The following is a 12,173-nucleotide window of genomic DNA, read 5'->3' on the forward strand; positions in this document are numbered from 1 at the left end:
TTCCACAACCCACAAACAACAATTGAATCCCCACAAAATCAATTCGTCAATTTAACCCTTCCATCGTACGCAAAACAACCAATAAACCCTTCAAACATGAAAAAATAACAACACAATAAATCAAAATCATAAAAAACAGCCATATCCATGATCAATTGATCGAGAAAAGAAACTATCAAGTAAAGAAAACATCAAAGGATCTATTAGCAAAATCAAGAAGAATAAGGACTGAGCTATTACCTGAAAACAACTCATGTCATGACTGTTTAATTGCGTGCCAGCATACTAGTATTAGTCACATACACCAGCACAAGTGGCGTTCCAACATTGAAAAAATTCCAACATAAAAGGTTAATATTAAAACAAAGAATACTCGAGGGACGTTTTAAACAATAAACAAAAAATATAAGGACGTACGGAATGAAAGCCTTAAACCCTGTAATAGATCTGGATTGGTTGGAGGTGAGAATGAAGGGTATTTTATTGACAACTTCAAATTATACGGTCAAATTGTTTCTAGAGGGTCTTAATTTTATAACGCCATTGCGCGTTTTCCAGCTGTACACATCTCTAATTTCCACGCTACTGTTTCGGAGCTGTTTGTAATTGTGTTTTAAAGGGTATTTTATGCAAAATTAATTTAATTTTATTTAAAGATAATGTTTTAAATTGTTTTAATACACAAAAATTAAAAATATTAAAAAAAAACATTTTAAAAAAATTATTTTAATATATATAAAAAAACATTTTCGAAAAATACGAAGCAGCCTTCCCTAACCGCATTGTGTGCTAGTACTATTTCTTCTTTATTTTACGAGACCACAATACTGAACGCTACAATTCCTTCCCGTACCTGACAAGACCCCCCTCCCATTCTCTTCTCTCTCTAAGAAACCAGAGGAAAATGGGGCTGGACGATCAGGTTGAGAAAATGGAGGTGCGTAAGAGTTATAGGAATGTCTGGCACACCAATCTCTTGAGCACCATCTCCGCCGATACTCCTTGTATGCACTCTTCTCTCTTTCCCCACACCTTTTCTTTTCGTTCTGTTTCTTCGTTTAGAATTTCTCTTACTGGTTCTATTATTTTGTTTGATTCGTTGTTATTTTGTCAATCTTGATTTGATTTGATTTCTGAACGCGATTCTGTTAATGCTCTGTAAACAGAATTTTCGCCAAAACTTAGCCTAATCTTGCTTTTCTTTTTTATGGCGTAGTTGACTCTGAGATTTTCATAGGTTGACTTTGTCTTCCCTCTCGTTTTCTCAGCTGCCAAACAAATTAGCGCCCTTTGTTTTTATTTTTGTAGCCATCTGTTTGGTTGTTTGTAAAAATATAAACGTAAAATTGAAACCGAAATGGTAATTTTTAGGACTCGTCCAAACTGCTTGTTTTTTCGGTTAATATTCTTCTTTTTTTATCTTGGCAGTTGAATTTATTCTTTTTGTTTATAATTATACTTTGTTTTATCGCAAAATTTGATATATTATTGATAATATACTATTATTTACATTTGATCTCTGTTCTGATTTTCTGCTTTATGGTGGACTGGAATGCAGATTGTCTGTTCTCATTATTTTGGTAAGTTCTGTCATCTTTTTAATGCACTGTTGCTTTGATACTGCATTTGGATCTTGTTTTTTGGGTCAGTTTTTTAATTTGTTTGAAAGAATTTATGATTGTGGGATTGCTATATGAGTTTGTTTTTCATATATTCTTGTCGATCAGGAATATGATGTTTAGTGTTTTTGGTTTTGAGTTTATAATGATTCAAATTGCAGTTCCTGGTCAGTGTCATGGATTGTTTAGCAAACACGTATGACTTAATCATTCGAAGATTGAAGTTATTTGTAGTGGTTGCTACTAAAATCAAGGATACAATAAAGATATTTTTGCTGCATGCTTGTTAACAAGATCGGGAGAGTGCTGAAAGCAGTGTTTTCTAATGAGTATGGTTACAAGTTCATTGTGTTAATTAGTTTTTGTGCTAGTGGGATTTGGTTTATGAAGCTTTTAGTGCCTGGAAACTGAGCGCCTGATATAAGGTTAAATGGAAAGATTTTTCCTAACAAGAGAAAAGAAGTTCCTTTATTGCATAAGAACACATCACTATGGAAGTTGGACTTCGAAAAATGAATTGTCATTGTCATGGACTCTGGCTTACTTAAGGTGTTATGTGATTGCCAGTGTTGCTTTTGCTGTGTTCGAAAATTTTGAATTGTGTGAAAGATATGAGAATATTTATCAGATTAAAAACGTTTTTGTTTTGTTTGTGATAGTGGACCATGTGTCTCATACATGCTGCGCAAACGAGCTCTTTACAATGACATGTCAAGGTAATTGCTATTGCTTTCTCCTTAGGTTTCCACCCTGACAAGAATCAAAGCGAGTACTAGCATAATTTTCGCATCTGCTCTCCTGTAGGTATGTCTGCTGTGCTGGCTATCTTCCATGTAGTGGGAAGTGCGGAGAAAGTAAATGTCCTGAACTTTGCCTTGGCACTGAGGTTTGACACTGATCTGTTATTTTTTCATCTATTTATGGAGTACCCCAACTTCTTGTCAACAACTAGAGGGATAGGCAGAGAATCTTTCTTTTGGACTCTTGTTTATGGATCATCAGAGTTTTTAACATGCTGTCCACCCACCCGACAATAAGTATCCTTGAAGATTAATTTCTCTTCCTGTTTCCCTTATTCTTCAGGTCGTGTGCTGCTTCTGTAATTCAGTTGCCTCAACTCGCTTCCTATTGCAAGATGAATTCAATATACAAACTACACAATGCGACAACTGCATTATTGTACTGTCTCTCTCTCTGTCTCTCTATTGTGGATGATGTTTTCGCAAGGATAGCTCTTCCATTTTTCAGAAAGCTACCTCAACTATGACATGCTTCCTTTTGTAGGGATTTATGTTCTGCCTGCAGCAATTAGCATGTATATGTTCATTAGTTGCTTGCATAACTGGAAATGATGAAATTGGAGACCTTGCCCAGATGCTGAGCTGTTTGTCTGATTTGGTTTATTGCTCGTAAGGAATTTAGTTCACCTATTTCAATGTTCGAGAGACATCAAAATCTTTGAATTAATTCTTCTCCTTTTTTCTGTTTTGGCAGGGTCTGCGCATGTATTCAGGTATGCTATAAATAAAACCTCAAGTGCCTGTTGAATGGATCGGCATATTACTCTTGTAGCCAAAACAACAGGACCTGCTTTAGGTCATCTAGGATTGTTGAAATAATTTATTAGTATAATCTACAAGTTACTCTTCTTTAAGAAACAGGATTGAAAAGGTCACACATCACAAAATCTTGATGCCCAACTTTTGCAACCAGTGGCTTTTAATAGATTGATAAATTATCAATCTTACTCATCTAATTCCTTGGTGGGTTAAAAGAATCGTTTTACAATTACATGGTTTTCTGCAAATTCCTGGTTTATGCAGACTCAGCACAAGGTTGAAATGGACAAGAGAGATGGCAAGTTTGGGCCACAGCCTGCTATGGCAGTTCCTTCGGTGCAGCAGATGTCACGTATTGACCAGCCAATTCCTCCACACGCTGGCTACGCACCTCAACAAGCATATGGCCAGCCTTATGGCTATCCTCCACCCCCGCAAACTCAAGGTTACCCTCCTGCCTATCCACAACCTCATGCTTATCCTCCACATGGCTACTCAAGGTGAACTGGATTGAAATGCAGTCACACGCCAGTGAAAACATGCTTGTTCTACTCAATCTTCCATGATTATGAGTCTTTTTATGCTCTTTATTTAGATACTAATAGTTCAGCAATTGTATCCGGGATTGTCCATTATCCTAAAACTTTAGGAACACTTTGCCTGAGGATGTATTGATGGAGAAGTATAGTCTGGAACATCGAATACCTTTAATCAGATTGTTCATACTGTTTAAGTGTTGGTTGAAAAAAAGTCAATTGTTCAGTGTTGAGTTTGGACTAAGAAGGTTTTGGGTTTTTTCTAGTTGAATTTACCAGTAAATATTTATGCAGAAGCATTGGCATTATCCTCTGTTAATTTAATTCACGAGGGCTGGACACTTGATGAATGCTAATACACCACAGCTTACCATTTTCAATTCATTGCGTATTTAGGGTTATGCTAGACTTTGCTTCCTTGTGCATTTTTTTTTTCGAAGACCAGAAAATAGAGATAGGTTTTAGCCCATTGTCAGGATTTGTGCACTTTGATCGAGTGATTGTCTGTATAGTTTCGGATACCCTGCAATTGTCATCAGAAGCCTATGAATGGTGTGGATTATCATTGTGAATCACAATCAGGAATTGTGGATTCGTCATCTTCATCACCATTATTAGTGAGAGGTTCTGGAATTCTGGATGTTTCTTACAGTTTCTTAGCAAAATTGGTAGACCTGCAACTGCGTTTGCTTAAACATGAAACCAAAATTCTGTAACACGCATGAACCAATGACTATCAAGTGGGTCTGGATGACCTCTCCGACTGATTAACCCTGCAGCGCATCTTGTTTATTTAAAAAAAAAAACCTTTTTTTTATTCATCAATATTTTATTTAATAGAGATATGTTTTGTTTTCAACATTGATGTTTCAGTTTCACAATCCATCCATGTTGTGGGTTAATTCAGTTATTCTAATTTCATAATTCAAGTTATGGATATGATAAGTTAACTCGGGTTGATCCGAATAAGTTTTTTTTTATTGAATTTTTTTTTTAATTCCATCATTTAATATTGCATTGATTTATTGAGAATTGAATTTCATAATTTATTTTAATTTGTTTTATATAAGTTTTAACCGGTTAACCCGACTCTACCTAGGTCAATTTAATATATTATTGTTTTGATATTTAATAAAAAAATAAATTATCTTAATTGTTTTAGTAAAATTATGTTTTTATTGATATTCTAAATTGTTTTTTAACATATTATTAAAAAACAAGTTATATAAAAAAAAATGTTTAAAATGCTTGAAAATGTTTTTTACGTTTAAAATGTTTTAATCCGAAACAACCAAAAGTGGGAATTAAAGTGGGTTTAAGCCTTTATGTCGTTAACGCGCACTTAAGTGGGTCCGGCTTCTATTCCTATATATAGCCTTTTAGAAATCAAAACTTGCTTTCCAAACAGTAAGAAGATGGATTTTTTAACGGCAGCTGATTAATCAACGTCGTTAACATCATGATAAAAATGAAAAAGAAAAAGGGAAAGGAAAAAATTACAGATAATATTAGCTTCTCACGTGCTTGCTAGGAGTGCCGAATAGAATTTAAAATTAAGGGAGTAGAATCTTAAGATTTTCATAAATTATTCTAAGGTTGATATATTTAGCAAAATGACATTGTAGTCCTCAATATTTTTTTTTTGTTTAGAGAATATCAATAAAAAAAATGTATATGGTGGCGCATACACTAGGGGTGAGTAAAAAAACCGATAAAACAGATTAAATCGAAAAAACCAGAAAAAAAATAACCGAAAAAACCAAACCGTGAAAAAAAACCGATTAAAATTTTAAAAAAATCGACCGGTTCGGTTTTATAAGCCTGAAATCGAAAAAACCGAACCGAACCAAAACCGAAAAAACCGGAAAAAATCGAGCCAAAATAGAGCCAAACTGAAAAAACCGAGCCAAACCGGTTTGAACCGGTTTTGTCCTAAAAAACTGAACCGAAACCGGTCGGTTTGAACTTAAATAATCACCCCTAGCATATTTTTTTTGATAAAAACCGAATCGAACCGAAAATGATCACCCCTAGCATACGCCATAAACATCCATCAATGCGATCATTTAAAAAATAAAATGAAATTAAATAATTATTAGGTTGTTTCCAGACTCCACATGAACATAAAAAAATATATGAATTACTAGATCATTAAGTAAATTCTTGAATTATTGAATCAATCTAGATTGATTATTTTTATAAATAAAATACAGCATTTTCCCCCTTAATATTAACATAACCAAGTTAATAGGATCATTAAAAATCCGACCAGTCAAACAAGTTTGACTGCACAATCGTGCTTATGGCTATTGCATAAAGGCTGCTTCTTACCATGATTTTAAGAAGTTTTGATTTTTTTTTGTTACACCAAAGCAATTAAAAGATTTTTATTTACGTAATTCAATTACAGAAAATGAGTTAATTTTTAACTTCAAGTCATCCATAACATGGTACTAGAGCACTACATAAAGCAGATGATTAATGGATGCATGCTCTCCATTTATAAACCAGCCCTCGCTATGGTACGCTTGATGCACCAACACGATTGCAGTGCCATTTTTGAACAGATAAGCTTGAGAGAGGAATCACACTGCCATCCCCATAACGATCCAACAAAGTATTTTTTTTCCTTATATTGAAACATACCACGTTAATTCTGACCTCATGTTGCGTGAAAAATCTTGTTACTCTTTAAATAATTATTAATATTTACTTTAAAAAAAAAAATATTTTTCAAACTAGTTGAAATTGTTCTTATCATTTTTAGTGGTTCTAATTTTTTTTATTCCTATTTTATCATCTATATAGTAATTCTCATTACTATAAACAATTATAGGATTTTCATTTTACTATAAATAATATAATGACTTTATTTCCCTTACCATCGATTTTTTTTGGCCTTGACTTTAAGGGCTTAGTGGTGATTTTATAATGTTTTTTTTTATTATTATTATCATTTATTAATAGGGGTATTTTAGTATTTTTCAAGATAAAAAAAAACGATGTTAACGTGTGCTAACCACATGTCAGTTATCTTCGGACAACGTGTGCAACTGACTCTAGTGGTTGTTGTTGTGCTTCCGTCGTATTATTTTATTTATCTTAACATCTTCTTTCTCTTTTAGTGGTGTGTGCATAGTGATTCAGCCTGATTTTGTGCACGTTCACGTTTTCTTTTTCTTTCTCTTTTATTCACCTTGATTTGCATGCTACCCCTTGAAAAATCCACACTATCCCTTCAATTTCTTTCCCTTCAAATTTAGTCATAATTCTCTCAATTGTGAATTTCTTATTTGAAAAAATTATTTTCAATTTCATCATTCTTTAATTTTTCCATCTCTTAAATTTAGGTTTTATTCTTTTTATTGTTGTTTGTTGTACTTGAAGTGATTTATAATTTTTTTTATATGATTTCATCCTCCAATTGTTTTTTTCAATTAGATTTAATCAGCTAATTTTATGCCTTGAAAAGTTTCTTAGATAGTTTTTTTTTTCAATAAAAATTTAGAAAAAAAGTGTGTTACAATTCATAGTGAATATATAAGAAAGTGAACAATAAAAATGCCATACAAAACTTAATGGTTTGTTAATTAAAGCTGAATTATATTGATGTAGTGTTTGACATTATGGATTGTTATAGCGGTTAGTTTTAAATTATGTTATTCTACTATTATTTTAAAGAGGGTGTTTGAGAGTGTGATAGCGGTTGCCTTTCAAAGTGCTTTTCATTCCAAAACACATTAAAATAATATTTTTTTTATTTTTAAAAAATTATTTTTGACATTAGCACATCAAAAATGATTTGAAAACATCAAAAACATATTAATTTAAAACGAAATAAATAATAAAAAAATTCAAATTTATTCATAAGCGATTCCGAAACACAGTGCCAAACACACATATATTATGGCTTTAAATTTTATTCTCAGATGAGATTCATTAGGGTGAGGCATGTCAAAATCTCAATTTCATTTTTTTTTATTCCACTGTCAAGTAATAAAAATGTGTTTTAAAAAAACACAAGTGCTAAGTTGGAGTTAAATCTTATTTATTATTTTATTGTCAAAAAAGAAGGGATGAAAAAACACAAGTGGTAAATTTGAAATTGACTTTTTTTTTAATTCTATTGTCAGAAAGCAAAAACATATATATAAAAAAAAAGTCTTCAAATTCAAATTTGATACCTGACTTGGCCGTGACGTATTTAACACAAACCATGATCAACGTGTTAGCTAATCAAAAGACATGACATGATAGGAAATTAAAATAACAGTAGAAATACATCATAAACGCCATTTATATTTTTTTTACTGTGATGCGAAATGCTATTTAAATTATATATATTAAAATAATTTTTTTATTTTTGACATCAAACCACAAAAAAAAATACTAAAAAATATCAATTTATTTTATTTTATTTTTAGCAAAACTCCCTTTTAAATCATTAAAAAACACAAACCACCAGCACCAGGCAAAGTACTAGCTAAAACAAAATAGGAGGAAAAAAGGGGGAAATTATAGAACGAGACGGGCTGAAGTTTCTGTAATCCCGTAACATAAACTGACAAGATCCGAGCCAGTCGGTTAGCAACCTGCACGCCAACAGGGTTAACAATCCAATCCGCCTAACAATCCAAACTCCAATAATTGTAACTTTTTTTTTCCCCCTAAAAGACTAGAGCAATAAACTAGAGAGCGTTACATGAAGAGACTAGCCTAGCTTGTGAGCCTTTTCATAAAATATGTACCTTGAAAGAGCTTTCAGGCTCTCTTGAGATAGTGTTTTTTTTTTTTTTTTCTCTTTTGTAAACTACGAGATTGATGCCCTATGGCCTACGGTAGGCCAGGAGGATTTGCAGCCAAAATCTCACTAAAATCAGCATGCTTAGCTCTGTTTTTCAGAAGAGATCACTAGATAAAAACCAAGGAGTAGATTGACAAATTAAGCTAATAATTAATGTTATTTGTTAGACCCACACTGATCATATCAACCCATTAATCATATGGGTAAAAGGTTCGTGTACCCAGTTCATGAAGCTGACCCGTTTCTCCTGAAGACCAACCCCAGCATCAAGAAATTGACCATCAATTATGCATTTCAATCCCTATTTACTAGTTAAGAATAAATAAAATAAAATACTGACAGAAATTCATGCCAAGAGAGTAAAACATTTTTTTAAAAAAAATTCTTTTATTTGGCTGAATTGCCAAATCTCCATGTATATATACACTTCATCAGACAACCTCATCAAGCTCTCTAAGAAACCGAAACAGGACTCTATTCATCGTAAAAATCACTATCATCGCTATTTGCGGCCCATAACCGCTGATTAAACTCCCCCTGCATCTCATCAGGCACAAACGAAGTCCTACAGAGTGGACACGTGTTCCTGTTATGATCCATCCAACGGTCCAAACAAGCCCTGTGAAAAATGTGCTTACAATTCTTCAACCACCTGATCTCATCCTCTCCTTCAAACTCATACAAACAAACAGCACAACTCTCCGGCAAGTCACAACAACCACCATCTCCGCCGAGCAAGTCCTCGAACTTGATGACAGGCAAGATTTCCCGGATCAGGGCAGCCGATAGAGACGGGTAGAAGGACGTTCGGGTCGGGTAATCGGGCCAAATATTGTCAGTCTCAAGGAAATCTGAGAGACCCACATAGGTAAAAAGGCACAAAACGAGGCCCCGGATGAAACCCAGCAAGGAAAGTGCGTGAACGAACAGCTTGGGTAACAAAACCTCCGAGTACCCAACTGGAAACCCCATTTAGCTGAAAAAAAGAGAGGAAAACAGAGAAGAGGATTTTCTTTCTGATAGATAATGGGAGAGAGAAGGGTCTTTCTTCAAGAATTTATAGAGAGAGAAGGGGAGAGAGAAGGGAAGCTTCTGCTTCAGCTGCTTCAGTTTTGGGATGTAGGGAGTGCCTCTATACTCTTATATAGGACAGAGAGACTGGAGTGAGGGAGTGATAAAGTCACCAGCTGTGATGTTTGGTGTTTCTACCAGGGCCAATAGAAAAGGAGAAGGGTGGGATCTTAGGTGGGTCACCGCAATTGGATTCGATTTGACTGGTCTGTGACAGTGGTGATCAGGGGTAGTTCTGTAGTTTCACGTTGTGGAAGCCGCGTAAACCCGTAAGTTGTTGGAAAATAGCCACCGGTTTTATTATACACAAGGAGGACATTTTGCACAAGTGCCACGTGCTGTAATTGTGGAAAGAGAGAGGAAGGGATGCTGCTGGCATGGTAATCATCTGTCTCGGCTGCTCTATCTCTTTTGTAATTTTGCTCTTTTTGATTATCTTGTGGTGATTTGTGTCTATTAACTGAGAGGACAGTAATCAGCATTGCCAGGAATGAAAAAAATCTCTCTCTGCTTTGGAGATATTGGTGAATCAAGCACCACATCTCTATACATTATCTTACAAAATTCCTCTTTCAACGGTTGCAATGTCTTGTAATGACGGATTTAACGACTCATTTATTTGTAGAAAAGTAAATTACTTCCCTCCACCTAAAGCTTATTCTTCTCTCTTACCGGAAAGTGAATTTCGTCAACTATTTTTCCACAATATAACCCAATATAAAAAAGTTGGGAAAATACTTTATAAAATAAAAAATATTTTCTAACAAACAAACATGACATAAACTTTAAATGTAAGCTATATTTATTGGGTTGATATACAATATAACTAAGAGAGAAAAGGATGGACTTGTGTTCTTGTGATGTTTTAAATAAATTTATTTGTTGGACGACTTGATATATTTATATACCTCATTTACTTGAGCTTACCTCGTAGAGAGTAAACTAATAATGAAAAATAATTATTTTTCCTTGCAAGTAATGTGAAAAATTGAGTAATTAGTTATTGTGTCTTGATGTACCATTGGTGAAAAAGATGGCACTTGAAGATGATTGGCATGAAAAGTAGTGCCCTCTAAAAAGACGAGTTGACAAAAAATATTTATTGGAGAGAAAGTAGGAGCCTAGAGCTAGCTATTAATGAGAAGTTAGATGCCTTCTAAAAAGATAGGTCAAGCGAGATAGCATTGGCAAGAAAGGTAGCACAACACTGATAATTTTTGCTCGAGTACAGGATAGAGTGTTGCAATATTGATTTTCTTATTAATAATAACTATGCCATGTGGTGTGTGTCAATCACTAGACTTTTTGAGAATTTATATGACATTAAGTTTGGTCCCAGTCTAACTGGGATGAGGACCGTTTTATTGTTGAGGGACTTGAAGGAAAAACATCTATATCATTTAGGCCCGACCCAAATGACATGGCATTCTCTATCATGCCTAAACAATAACAAACTCCAACAAATTATCCTGTTTTTTTTTTTTATCATCAATACTAAAGTTCAGGTCTTTTTTTAATCAGATTTTAAATAGGTTGATTATGAAAAAAACAATTTGTTGTATTGTTCAAGTTTAACTATAATAAGGTATCACAAAATATCTAAAACAGAAGGCAAGTTCATCATGGCCATGGATATGTCTTCCTATTCACTGCTACAATATAATTATCATTTCACCCTTAAAAAAACTCAAATGTCATTGTGTCAGGGGTATTTCAATTTTTTATATTGCTCATTAATAATCAAAAGATTGGCCAAGGGTATAAATGTCTTTTTTTCAATTTTGTAAGCACAATAAAATTATTTGACTACTCTTTAAGTCATAAGTTTTAAAGCTGGAACCAAAGATATTTATGTCCTTTTATTTTCCAGTACAGTAGAATGATAAGCTTACCCTCTAAATAAAAAAAAATCAAACTACGCATCCATGGGCTTTTTGATATTTTCATTTTATTTTTCTATCACCACGTTCATCGAGGCAATTTGGTATTTTAAGAACAATTTATTATTGTTCAAATGAAGAAGTTGTTGATGCACGTGCCCGAGCATCTTGAGTGGCGTGTGTAATGTTCTAAGCAGCCAAATAATGACATTCTCTCGTATTGTTGGAAACATCACCGCATCCTCTTCCTGTTAGTGTAGCGCGTATCGACAGCTGTGGAACGGTTTGTCGCTAGTGGAGCTTTTTTTCTTTCTTTTTTTCCTTTTTTTTTCTCTTCTCCCTTGAAAATTACAGCTTAATCCTCTTTTGTCTTAGTATTTCAACCCCCGACCTTATTCTTTTGATTTATAATTTTTGTTTTTTTATCTTTTTGTAAAACTTTTTTTTTTCAATTTCATTATTCAATCCTAGTTTGTCATTCTTTTCAATTTGGTCCTTTTATTTTCAAATTTTTTTTCTTGACCATCTTGTAAAGGTTTTATTAGTTTTCAATTTCATCTTTAATCCAAATTTATGGTATATTATGTTTTTCAGTTTGGTCCTCGTTCTTTTGTTTTTTTTTATATCTTTTTTGTTAAATTTATTTTTCTTTTCAATTCCACCCTCCAATAGAAAATTTATAGTTTTCCTTTAAATTATTTTTT

At 33.4% G+C, this 12,173-nt stretch overlaps 2 protein-coding genes across 3 annotated transcripts; one reads left to right on the forward strand and one right to left on the reverse strand.

The window, feature by feature from the left end:
* Window positions 1-787: 787 nt before the first annotated feature.
* On the forward strand, window positions 788-3,961 carry LOC7494100 (uncharacterized). Of its 2 annotated transcripts, XM_002320112.4 has the most exons (8): window positions 788-1,004; window positions 1,559-1,580; window positions 2,279-2,335; window positions 2,424-2,505; window positions 2,703-2,798; window positions 2,904-3,028; window positions 3,114-3,132; window positions 3,443-3,961. In XM_002320112.4, the coding sequence occupies exons 1-8, from the start codon at window positions 905-907 to the stop codon at window positions 3,680-3,682; spliced, it is 741 nt and encodes a 246-aa protein (XP_002320148.2). In that variant the 5' UTR covers window positions 788-904; the 3' UTR covers window positions 3,683-3,961. The 2 variants fall into 2 exon arrangements, with proteins under 2 accessions (XP_002320148.2, XP_024440085.1); XM_024584317.2 differs by lacking the exon at window positions 1,559-1,580 and having other exon boundaries at window positions 849-1,004.
* Window positions 3,962-8,885: 4,924 nt separating this feature from the next.
* On the reverse strand, window positions 8,886-9,646 carry LOC7496987 (brassinosteroid-responsive RING protein 1). Its single transcript, XM_002320777.4, has one exon. The coding sequence runs from the start codon at window positions 9,488-9,490 to the stop codon at window positions 8,993-8,995; it is 498 nt and encodes a 165-aa protein (XP_002320813.4). The 5' UTR covers window positions 9,491-9,646; the 3' UTR covers window positions 8,886-8,992.
* Window positions 9,647-12,173: the final 2,527 nt, after the last annotated feature.

The sequence above is a fragment of the Populus trichocarpa genome, chromosome 14, assembly GCF_000002775.5.
Source record: "Populus trichocarpa isolate Nisqually-1 chromosome 14, P.trichocarpa_v4.1, whole genome shotgun sequence".
NCBI lineage: Eukaryota > Viridiplantae > Streptophyta > Magnoliopsida > Malpighiales > Salicaceae > Populus > Populus trichocarpa.

What these genes read in the sequence shown, in the direction of transcription:
- LOC7496987 (XM_002320777.4), bottom strand. Translation starts at nt 9,490, where the DNA reads ATGGGGTTTCCAGTTGGGTACTCGGAGGTTTTGTTACCCAAGCTGTTC.
- LOC7494100 (XM_002320112.4), top strand. Translation starts at nt 905, where the DNA reads ATGGGGCTGGACGATCAGGTTGAGAAAATGGAGGTGCGTAAGAGTTAT. An exon ending in CTTTACAATGACATGTCAAG is followed by an intron (nt 2,336 to 2,423) that starts GTAATTGCTATT and finishes GCTCTCCTGTAG; the next exon opens with GTATGTCTGCTGTGCTGGCT. An exon ending in AATGCGACAACTGCATTATT is followed by an intron (nt 2,799 to 2,903) that starts GTACTGTCTCTC and finishes TTCCTTTTGTAG; the next exon opens with GGATTTATGTTCTGCCTGCA.